The 12,402-nt window shown below is 36.2% G+C and overlaps 2 protein-coding genes across 2 annotated transcripts; both read left to right on the top strand.

The window, feature by feature from the left end:
- The first annotated feature begins 7,407 nt into the window (after positions 1–7,407).
- On the top strand, positions 7,408–11,255 carry LOC149375649 (uncharacterized). The gene is made up of 5 exons (XM_089598074.1): positions 7,408–8,632; positions 8,755–9,884; positions 9,939–10,094; positions 10,203–10,889; positions 11,172–11,255. The coding sequence occupies exons 1-5, from the start codon at positions 7,408–7,410 to the stop codon at positions 11,253–11,255; spliced, it is 3,282 nt and encodes a 1,093-aa protein (XP_089454200.1).
- A 175-nt stretch (positions 11,256–11,430) lies between these two features.
- Positions 11,431–12,087, top strand: LOC149375648 (uncharacterized). Its single transcript, XM_089598073.1, has one exon. It carries the CDS (start codon positions 11,431–11,433, stop codon positions 12,085–12,087), a length of 657 nt encoding a protein of 218 aa, XP_089454199.1.
- Positions 12,088–12,402: the final 315 nt, after the last annotated feature.

The raw sequence follows: 12,402 nt of genomic DNA, 5'->3' as shown, positions 1-12,402 counted from the left end.
TTATAATGCAAATTATAAAATAAAGTCTTCGGACGTGTAATAAAAATTATTTTTAACACAAATAAATACCAAATTGAGATTGCAAAATGAATCGTATAATCATAGCGAGCTTCCATATTAACGACAAGCTTCAGAGCTTCACTATAAACATGATTAACTTTTGACCTTAAGACTCCAAGTGCTTTCGTAGCACAGGTGGCTCGCACGCGTGTCTATCGTTTCGTTTTTGTATTCTCGGGTTCGAATCTCAGTATGGAAGATGACTTTTTTGTTTGTTTCAGTGGTCTTACTGGTTATTCTGTATTTTTTACTCGACAAACTCTTTTATTATAATTACTTATGCAGAGATTTAAATTTAAATTAAATATTAAATACCTTAAATAATTTCATTTTCATTGTCCAATAAGCTCCAGATTGTATTTTTGTATCTTGTACATATTTCTTCATTTAACATTTATTCGATTCAAATAAATAAGTTTTTTGCTATTTCGAGAAAAAAATCATAAATAGGATGTCGTATAAAAATTTTTTTCATAACTTAATGATAATTCTTCAGATTTATTTTGAATTTTAGCGATAGCTTATTTCGTGCGTTTTAGTTGTTGAAAAATAAAGCAGTGTTAAAAAACAACAAAAAATTCATGCACAAACGAAAAAAGACTCAAAATGATATCTAATTTAAGTTTAATTTATTTTTTGTAGCAACAGGCGAAAATCAATTAGGTAGTGCACCATAATAAGCTTTTACTACCTTATTAAATATTTAATTTTTACTTACGTGTCTACCTAATTAATAGTAATAGAAGACTTTAAGTAAAAAAAGTTAATTAATAATTAATAAGGCCTACAAAGTGATTTAAAAAAAATGAGATCACATGGACGAAGAGTCGAGTCCAAGAATGCAAGAACGAAACGACGAACTTGCACGCGAGCCATCTGCGTTAAGGGGAAGCTGTGTAAGCTACAGTCAAAAGTCACTTATATTTATGACAAAGTTCCAAAGCTTGTTCTAAACATCGCTGGGGCTCGCTGGAAATATAATATTTATTTTGCAATCTCAACTTGGTATGGCTTCATATTGATAATAATTTCGATTACACGTGCAAAAACTTTACATAATAATTTTTATCATCACAAGAAAACTCTGTAAAATTGCATCACCGTAAATGCAACCTTTATCCAGTACACACTTTAAATTTTTTTCCACCCTAACAAAAATTAAATAAAATTATATGAAATTACGTGCTTCACGATCACAGATGAGTAGAAAGATTTATTAATTTTACTCATCATGAGCTGTAGGCCAAGCTCCAGAGGTTGTCGATGAACATATGTGACTTCTAAACTATCATGACACAATGTCTTGATAGCTCAGACGGTAAAGGCTTATACCTATGGGGAGATTATTTTGCAATGCTGGGTTCGATCCTCATTGTCACCATCATTTTTCTTTTTTTTTTTTTTTTTTCATGTGATGAATTATTCTGTTTCAATCTTTTAGTATAACTTTTATTTAAATTTAAGTACGTTGTCAACTCTTTGTGTCGAATACATCAAAATAAATAATTTTTCGATGCTGTGTTACGTGAGATTGAGAAGCTGGTAAGGAGGTGCGTCACAAAAAGAACTTAACTCGTTGGTCAATTATTTATTAGCTTCTTGAAGGCGAAGGCGTGTGTGTGTATGTCTCGCGCAGTGTTCCCTACTTATCGCCCGGCTACTTGCCTTAGAGACGCTTGAGTAGCTTTACAGCAAGTAGCTTTAGTTTTAGAATTTTTAAATATGGTGTAGTGATTTGAACAGTAGATAAGTAGGGAACACTGCGCAAGACACACACACACGCCTTTGCCTTCAAGAAGCTAATAAATAATTGACCGACGAGTTAAGTTCTTTTTGTGACGCACCTTCTTACCAGCTTCTCAATCTCACGTAACACAGCATCGAAAAATTATTTATTTTGATGTATTTGACACAAAGAGTTGACAACGTACTTAAATTTAAATAAAAGTTATACTAAAAGATTGAAACAGAATAATTTATCACATGAAAAAAAAAAAAAAGAAAAATGATGGTGACAATGAGGATCGAACCCAGCATTGCAAAATAATCTCCCCACAGGTATAAGCCTTTACTGTCTGAGCTATCAAGACATTGTGTCATGATAGTTTGGAAGTCACATATGTTCATCGACAACCTCCGGAGCTTGGCCTACAGCTTATGATGAGTAGAATTAATAAATCTTTCTACTCATCGGTGATCGTAAAGCACGTAATTTCATATAATTTTATTTAATTTTTGTTAGGGTGGAAAAAAATTTAAGGTGTGTACTGGATAAAGGTTGCATTTACGGTGATGCAATTTTACAGAGTTTTCTTGTGATGATAAAAATTATTATGTAAAGTTTTTGCACGTGTAATCGAAATTATTATCAATATGAACCCATACCAAGTTGAGATTGCAAAATAATTATTATATTTCCAGCGAGCCCCAGCGATGTTTAGGACAAGCTTTGGAACTTTGTTATAAATATAAGTGACTTTTGACTGTAGCTTACACAGCTTCCCCTTAACGCAGATGGCTCGCGTGCAAGTTCGTCGTTTCGTTCTTGCATTCTTGGACTCGACTCTTCGTCCATGTGATCTCATTTTTTTTAAATCACTTTGTAGGCCTTATTAATTATTAATTAACTTTTTTTACTTAAAGTCTTCTATTACTATTAATTAGGTAGACACGTAAGTAAAAATTAAATATTTAATAAGGTAGTAAAAGCTTATTATGGTGCACTACCTAATTGATTTTCGCCTGTTGCTACAAAAAATAAATTAAACTTAAATTAGATATCATTTTGAGTCTTTTTTCGTTTGTGCATGAATTTTTTGTTGTTTTTTAACACTGCTTTATTTTTCAACAACTAAAACGCACGAAATAAGCTATCGCTAAAATTCAAAATAAATCTGAAGAATTATCATTAAGTTATGAAAAAAATTTTTATACGACATCCTATTTATGATTTTTTTCTCGAAATAGCAAAAAACTTATTTATTTGAATCGAATAAATGTTAAATGAAGAAATATGTACAAGATACAAAAATACAATCTGGAGCTTATTGGACAATGAAAATGAAATTATTTAAGGTATTTAATATTTAATTTAAATTTAAATCTCTGCATAAGTAATTATAATAAAAGAGTTTGTCGAGTAAAAAATACAGAATAACCAGTAAGACCACTGAAACAAACAAAAAAGTCATCTTCCATACTGAGATTCGAACCCGAGAATACAAAAACGAAACGATAGACACGCGTGCGAGCCACCTGTGCTACGAAAGCACTTGGAGTCTTAAGGTCAAAAGTTAATCATGTTTATAGTGAAGCTCTGAAGCTTGTCGTTAATATGGAAGCTCGCTATGATTATACGATTTATTTTGCAATCTCAATTTGGTATTTATTTGTGTTAAAAATAATTTTTGTTACACGTCCGAAGACTTTATTTTATAATTTGCATTATAAGATCATGTACTTACAATAATACACAATCCAGATCGTACGACATTGCTATAATATGTAGAGATAAGTGTGCGTGTAATTAAGAGTTATAAGATAGCGTTGTCCATAAGCGAGAAGAGCAGAGAGATTTTTCACACAATTTTTTAATCATAAGAGAAAATTAAAATAACAAAGAATCATAGTTTTTGTAAATAGTTAATGTAGGCGTTTAATGTTAGGGAATTTCCGAATCCTCGATAGCCGAGTGGTGAAGCGTGTTTGTGTCACACGCGGGCTCTAGCTACCTGGGTATGATTCCACTTGTCTGCAGACTTTTTTTCGGATATTAATGTATATCCGAAGCCGGAGTGAGTAAGTGTGTACAGAAGAAAACCGATTTGTGAACGAAATAATTTTTTATTTAAGTTTAATTTTTAAGTACCGTGGGATCAAAATGAATACTTTAAGAACTCTTTATGGATAAGGATTTAAAAAAAAAAGAACTCTTGGCAAACTTGTAAAGAATTCAAAAGAGGGGACATAAGTTGAATATTATAGGAATACTCTAAGAACACTTTAGGAACACTTTGCGAATACAAAAACTAGTTCCTTGGTGAATTCATAAAGAATTCTTTATGATTTGTGGATGCCATCTTGGAACACATTCAAATTTTTAAAGAGTTTACTGTTTTGTTTCAGAGTTGTTTTAATCCAAAGTTACTATTTTGATGTATGTTTTCATGGCGTGAGGATGAGAAAAACACTAAGTGTGAAATGTGCCCACATTGGATTGATAAGCTATCAGGCACAGAAACCCGGGATACGCATGTATATTTAAATTAATTTGAGGCCATACGGTATTACATAAGTTTTTGAGCAATTTTCATGAACAAAATAGTAAGTTAATAAGTAAATAGATGGAGTATGAAAATAAATAAAAACAAAAATAAATTACCAAATATTTATGTGAATATAAAATTTATTTTTAATTTTTTAAAAGTGTAACAATTTTTCTTGAAACCTTTTTTTTTGTTACAAAATTTATCAAATTCTTCTTTGTTAACAAATCAGTAATATCTCTCTCACCACTTTTGATATGTATTTTCTGTAAATTTTCAAATGTTAAGTTAGCAAGGAACAATTGTGTGATAATCGGTCTTGACACACATTCTTTCAGTGCATCTGAGTGAACTTAACTATTAGTAGCTTTCTTATCATTAGCAATTGGCTGACTAAAATAAGATTGATTTTGATTCTTAAAAAATTTCAACAAATCTGAAAATTTGTTGATTATCTTAAAGTTAGCTTTCAAATTGTCATTTAAGATTGTACTTAATAATGGAGATCTATCAAAATCGATATTATGAGCAACGATCATACATTGATTTAGTAAGCAATGAAAAAATGAAGAGAAATAGTTTACCATTCATGTTAATTAAATAATAAACTTTTAGTTCATATTAAGAAATAGTTCATAATGTCCATAAATGCTTTATAGGTTATGCTGCTGAACGTAAGTACGCAAAATTAGGAGTTTTGCAGATGCCAGATGACTGCTTATCGTATATCTAAGTATAACCATACGCACACCCAAATTACAAGGTAGCCCTATTCACACGCTTTGTTCACGCAACTGAGTGTATGTGTACATATACAGATCACGTTATGTGTGTGCACACAGTGATACTCCTCGAAAGTTTGTTATTCGTAGAAGGGAGAGGTAGCAGTGAAGTACAGTATGGCAATAATAATTTAAGACTTACTTTTGGTGTGGATTGTATATTAAGAAGCCTCTTAATAATGTTCTAAAGCCTTCAGACCCTTGATTAAACTTTGTTAGTAATCTCGTAAGGTAACCATGCAGATAAAACTATTTCCTCACTACTAAAACGTATTAAATATATTACAGTCTTTTTATCTTACCAACTAACCTGATACAGATCACTTGTGTTATTATTCTATTCTTAGCTGCTTTGACATAAAGTAACGATAAGGCTCATCAATCAGGTACTCCAAAAATTGATTAAGTCAAAATTCAGTAGGTACTGTTCGTTGCATATTATACCAAAAATTTGTGTCTTGTAGTTATAAAAATTACTAGTAGGAAATTCTTCCTTTTACAACGGCAATTTGTAACTATTTTCTTTTAATACGCAATTAATTACGTTAAAACTTGACTTGATAGATTCCTCAACGTATTAGACTGATGGATATTTTTTGTCATTGAATGTGAAAATAGTAGTATGATTGAACTATAATGCAAATTATTTATTTGGACGTATCCGATGTAGCTTCCAGACATGGTACAAGTATCGTACTTTTTTTTATTTTTTGTAACTGAATAATATACAATCATAAGTAGTTAACTTAATTTTATGTTTTTATTAAGGTAAAAGTACCTATTCGTGAAACATGTTTCTATTATGAAAACTCAAGATTTAATAATCATGAAAATCCTAATAATAAAAATAAAATATACTGAAGAATCTCTATAATACTACCGTGTCAAATTAACAAAAATAGTAAACAATTTCAAACATTATTATATTAAAAAATACATTATTACGAATACGGTTTTCATAATACGGACAGTTTCAAACATAACCTGCAATATGTGACGTTCCTACTTATGAAACGCACGAGCCCATTTAATTAACATGTAAATTTCATAATTGGGACTTGTGTCTCATAAATATGGATACAACTTTTTAGCTATTCCATAGTTATGGACATATTGATGGTGTCAATATTTGCTTATAAAATTTATTTTTCACATCTAAATTTAATTTCAAAAATGTCAATTTGTTCAGAAGAACATAGCGCTTCTATTAAAACAAAAAATTAAGAGCTGATAGTATTAGAAAACGGGCCTTCTTGACATCTTTCTCGCATCGTGATCGCTAGGCGGCCATTTTGACTTGGCCACGAGGCATGTTCGCCGGCCTGCCTTTAAAACGCGGCAACTCATCGTCTCGTCTCTCTCACTCTTACACTAGTAGTTCGTGCGCGTAGTGTGGCTCGTGCGCTTAGCGTCTCTCGCGTTCACTATAGTATGTCGCGCTTAGTCAACTTGTTTACAAACCGCTTTTGCCCCTGTAGAGCCGAGCGCTGGTTGCATCTCTCTTGCTCCTATAATACATTACCTAGTCAATGTTGGGTCGTAGTTTATTGTTTATAGTATTGCGCGTTGCAATCTTTAGCTACTTAGTTTGTAAAGGATTCGCGTGGGTTAGACAGACGTGGACTCAGTGCGTGGCTCACTTTATAGCCTGCGGCCTTGTACGCCATTATTATATATAAACCAAGCTCTCTGCTGTGGTCGCGCCTGCTGCTGCAGGCCACCCGCTGCGTCTGCTGCTGCTGTTGCAGATCAATTTGGTATCTTCTGCTGTCGTCGCACCTGCTGCTGTTGGCCACCCGCTGTGTCTGCTGTTACTGTAAGACATCCTAGTCCTTCCGTTCAAGGTTACGAATAGAAACTCAGGTATTGAAATCTGTTTGTATCATCTACTTATTCGCGGAGCTTGCGATTATTATTATTCGAGTCAAGGTCACGAATAGAGAGTTTGTGCGAATCAACTTGTACCAAAATAAATATAAACTAGTCGATTTCTTAAATACTTGTTATTAGTTTATTGTGTAGATATTTTGTTTGTTTTTGCGATTTGAGTTGTTTATGCGTTCACTGAGCTCGCGTCCTCCCTTATAGATTTGTATAATTTAACTTAGTTTACTTAGTGCGTGCGTTTACTTCATAGCGTTGATTATTGTATTAGTTACACATTAACCCAGCGATAGTTGTCGTATTAGATTTAAGTCATATGCTATAGATTATTAGTTGTGTTTGATTATCTCGCTATAAAAAAAAAAAAATTAGTTACTTTTATAGCTTAATTGAATTCCCAAATTTAAGTTAGAAATATGGAGGCTCTTTACAGCGAACAACTTAAGCACCACAAGATAATCGTCAACGCTTTCGATACTTTCAGGAAGCTTGGTAAAGCTAATATGACAAAAGGGAAAGCTTGTTCGTATTTAGAGTCAGTTGAATTTCATCTTTCTAACTTCAAAGTAGATCATTCGAATATTCTCAAGTTGGATGGGTTGGACGAAAAGCACGTTTATTTTACTTCGGATTTGTTTAATGCTACTATTGATGCTTACTTTAACGTTAAGGGAGATTTTTTAGAATATACTAGATTGTTTTCACCTGATCCAAGTCTTCCAATTCCTCCAGCCCCTCCAGCTCCCACAGCTTCTGCTGGGGAGAACTCTTCGCTCCCAAAAATTATATTGCCACAATTTTCTGGGAATAACTCTGAATGGGAGCACTTTCGTGACTTATTCAGGGCTCTCGTTCATAGAAGAGATGTCGCATCGATTCTCAAGTTTCATATCCTGAAGGCGCATCTGTCAGGTGAAGCGCTTAGCTTAATTCAAGGTATCCCTGTTACCGAAGAGCAGTATCAGCATGCTTGGGACACTCTCGTTAACACGTTTGATAGTCAGCGACGTCTCGTCCAATCATACACTTCGCTTATTCTTTCTTGCAAACAAATGAAGCTTGACTCTTGTTCTGAATTGAAGCGTATTCAAAAGGAGATAATTAGTCCAATCGATTCATTAGCTACATTGAATAGAGAATTAGGTTCTGTCGATTTATACATTGCTTGGATAGTCGATAGGTTCGATAATAACACAAAACGTAATTGGCAGCGATTCTTGGGTAATTTAACTGTTGCCCCCACCCTTCATCAAGTCCGAGATTTTATTAAGTCCAAAATCATTACATTAGAAGCACTCGACGTTAAAGCTAAGGTCTTAGCACCTAAAAGAGATAGTATTAAGGGTTCGTCTTATCTGACTGAGGCTGAATCTTCATCGTCTTGTCCTTATTGTCAAAAAAATCATCCACTTTATCAGTGCCCTTCCTTTAAATCCAAGCCCTGGGATGAGAAGAAGGATCTAGTTTTTAAGTCTCGTTTATGTCTAAATTGTTTCGGACACCACTTAGTTAAGGATTGCAAGTCCGAGCGCTCCTGTTCTATCTGTAGTAAAAGGCATCACTCACTGTTGCACAGTGACCTTTTCAAAGCTAAAACTAGTTCATCAGATTCCTCGAATAGTTGTTCTGATGTAAAATATTGTGAGTCTGTCTAGAGTGGAAAGTCCACTCACCAGACCCATTATTCTCGTTTCAAAAGTTTTGGAGTTTTGTTAGCTACTGCTAGAGTTTACGTTATTGGTCCTACTGGTGTTTTCGATTAGATGCATCAGCTGAGTTTAAGGTAAATGCTATGGTCCTATATAAGGTTTCATCTTACCAACCACCTTTGATTAAGGTTGATTGTGGTTTTCAACACTTGATTGGTTTAGATCTAGCTGATCCAGAATTTACTAGGTTAGATAAGATTGACTTGCTTTTGGGAGCCGATATTTATGCTCTCATCGTCAAAGGCGGTGTTCGTAAGGGCCAAGTTAATGAGCCCATCGCCATTGCAACGGCTCTGGGATGGCTCGTTTCGGGTTCTGTCACGAAACACTCCCCTAACCTGGTAGTTAATTCTCAACATTGTACTTCGGATATTGAACTCAATCGGTTAGTGCAGAAATTTTGGGAAACGGAGGAAGTTCCTCGCCCCAAGTCTACCCTCTCGGCTGAAGAGGAGAGTTGCGAGCAGTTTTATCGTAGTACAGTTAGTAGATTAGAAGATGGACGTTATGTTGTCGGTCTACCCTTCAAAGAGGACCCAACTATTCGTCAGCAATCTCAAATCGATTCTCATCATCAAGCTGTCTCAGTTCAAAATTCGTTAGAAAATCGATTTGTTAAAAATCCTCCTTTAAGAGACGCTTACATCAAGTTTATGGATGAATATGAAGGGTTGGGTCATATGGTAGCTGTTAGTCATTCTTTACCCTGTTGGTACCTCCCTCATCACGGAGTCCTCAAGGCTTCTAGCTCGACTACCCAACTTAGGACGGTCTTCAATGGCTCCTCTCGGACTAGCGAGGGAATTTTCCTTAACAACCTCCTTCATATCGGTCCCAACCTACTTCCTAATCTGGTTGATTTAATCTTAAAATGGCGTCATTATAGATATGCCTTTGTTACCAATATCGAGAAAATGTTCAGGCAAGTGCTTGTTCGTGAGATTGATTGTCGTTACCAACACATTGTCTGGAGATCTGATTTACAAGCTTGCTTGAAAAATTTTCAACTCACGACTATTACGTATGGCCTTGCTTGTTCTCCTTATTTGGCTTGTCGAACGATTAAGCAGTTAGCAAGCGATTGTGCTTCTCAGTTTCCTTTGGCTTCTGTCGTATTAAACGAAGAGATCTATATGGATGATGTACTTTCAGGAGCACATGATGTACTCACCACCGTAAAAAAGGTAAATGAATTGATTGGAGCCTCGGATACAGGAAATTTCCCGTTTCGGAAATAGGCGTCTAACGATCCTAATACATTACTTGGCTTGTCTCCACATTTGCTTAGCACTAATCCTCATCAATTTGGCCATCTTGAAGCTTCTGTGTCCGTTTTGGGATTTTCTTGGCATCCGAAAGAGGATGTTTCCCATTACAAAATCAATGCTCCCGAAGTAAAACAAATTTGGACCAAACGTTCTATTCTTTTAACTAGGGCTAAGTTGTTCGATCCTCTTGGTTGGTTATCCCCTACAATCATTTTTGCTAAAATTATTATGCAGAAACTTTGGTTAGTGCAGTTAGACTGGGACGCTGAAACCCCCTACGAGATTCTTAAACGTTGGACTCATTGGCTTAGAGAGATTCAAGAGTTAAAAGCTATCACTATTCCTCGTTGGAATTATTTTTCTCCTGAGTTCGTTAGTCTAGAATTACACGGTTATTCGAATGCTTCTAAGGCTGCCTATGCCACCATGTTGTACTTACGAATTGTTAAGGAGGGTCAAGACTTCGTTTCGCTGCTTGCATCTAAATCCAAGGTGGCTCCGTTAAAAACGCTCCGTATACCAAAATTGGAGCTCAATGCTGCGCACTTACTTGCGAAGCTTGCGAAACACCACCTCGATACTTCTCCAATCAAGATTGATTCTGTAAATCTTTGGTCAGACTCCAAGGACGTGATTCATTGGTTGCACTCTCAGCCTTCCAAATGGCCTACGTTCATCGCCAATCGCTGCAGCGCTATTCATACGCTTCTTCCATTAGCGTGTTGGTATCACGTCCCTGGAAGAATGAATCCCGCTGATATCGCTTCTCGAGGAGTGTTTCCGTCTCAATTATCAGCTAGTGAGACTTGGTTTAACGGCCCGCATCATCTTCACGAGAAAGAGTTAACATATCCTGAACTAACGACAAGACCGCGAGATCAAGAGTCCTGCCAAGCTACGACTTGTGGAGAAACTCCCCGAGTTTGGCCCTTATATTTGAAGTTCAATAATTTACATAAACTCTTACGCATTATCGCGTATTGTATAAGATTTTGCTTTAAAGCTTATCATTACATGCTCAATTAACGGTCACTAAAAAATTCAACACCGTTAAATACTACGTTAATTTCTCAGGAACCGTTACTAATAATTGGACCCCGTCTTTCTCGTTTGTGAATTCGTAGTCTACTTGAGGCTTAAAGTCTTGTTTTAAGCTCCAACGAGTTAAATAATGCTGAGTTCATCCTTTTTCGGTGCCATCAGATGTTGTACTTTAAACAGGAGTACGAGATCTTAGAGGCCGCTCAAGACTCTACAAACCGAGAAGGCGAGTCTGAGGTCATTTAACCTCAAAATAGTTCTCTTCTTCCCCTCAAACCGGTGTTGTTTAATTCCTTACTTTGAGTAGGGGGTAGGTTGAATCAATCGCTCCTTTCTGAGCATTGCAAGTTTCCCATCATTTTGCAACCAGGTGATCATCTTACGAATCTTATCATTCGTGATTATCATCTTCTCACATTGCATGGAGGTGCGCAGCCTCGCCACGTTGAGGCAGAAGTTTTGGGTTCTTCGTGGACGACAATCTGTTCGTTCGATCGTTTTACGCTGCTTTACGTGCCGTCGTTATTCTGCACCCACCCTCAAGCAACAGATGGCTGATTTGCCGGAAGCCCGAGTCGCCCCTGCTCCCCCGTTTTCTCGATGTGGCGTTGATTACGCTGGACTGTTTCCTGTTCGTTTGTCTAAGGCAAGAGGTAGAGGAACTCTCAAGGGTTACATCGTTTTATTCGTGTGTTGTTGCACTCGCGCCGTCCACCTCAAACTCGTCGAAAGTTACGATACAGAGAGTTTCCTCGCGGCTTTAAGCAGATTCACTGCTCGGAGAGGTCAATGTACTGACATTTTTAGTGATCGAGGCACTAATTTTGTAGGCGCATCCAAGGAATTGATCGATAAGGTTGAAATGGTAATTCGATCCGAACCGTTTTTAAATAATCTAGCTCGTCGTAGCACTAGATGGCATTTCAACCCCCCAGCTGCTCCCCATTTTTGTGGATTATGGGAGTCCACTGTCAAGTCGGTCAAGCATCATTTGAGACGAAATTATCGGAAATCAAATCCTTACTGTCGTAGAGTATTCCACGCTGCTCTGCCAAGTCGAAGCGTGCCTCAACTCTAGGCCGATCACCCCCTAGTCTGACTCCCCCGAGGACCTTTTACCCCTCACTCGAGCTCACTTTCTTATCATGCGACCCTCATTTCTCGCTATTAAGCCCGACTTAACTGACGTCAAGATCTCTAGTCTTCATCGGTGAAAACTATTGACTCAAATGGTTCAACAGTATTAGCGTCACTGGTCGTCCAAGTATCTGCAGCAGTTATTAACTCGAGTTAAATGGTGCCAGCCTCAAAGATCATTAAAGATAGGGGATCTTGTGCTCATTAAAAAGGAAAATACTCCCCCGGGTCACTGGCCGCTAGCTCGAGTTACAGA

Source organism: Copidosoma floridanum, unplaced genomic scaffold, assembly GCF_036245765.1.
Source record: "Copidosoma floridanum isolate Cflo_tuat_1 unplaced genomic scaffold, Cflo_Japanese_pri ptg000005l, whole genome shotgun sequence".
In the NCBI taxonomy this organism is placed as follows: Eukaryota; Metazoa; Arthropoda; class Insecta; order Hymenoptera; family Encyrtidae; genus Copidosoma; species Copidosoma floridanum.
The sequence above is the reverse complement of the archived record's forward strand: the minus strand, read 5'-3'. Positions and strand labels throughout refer to the sequence as shown.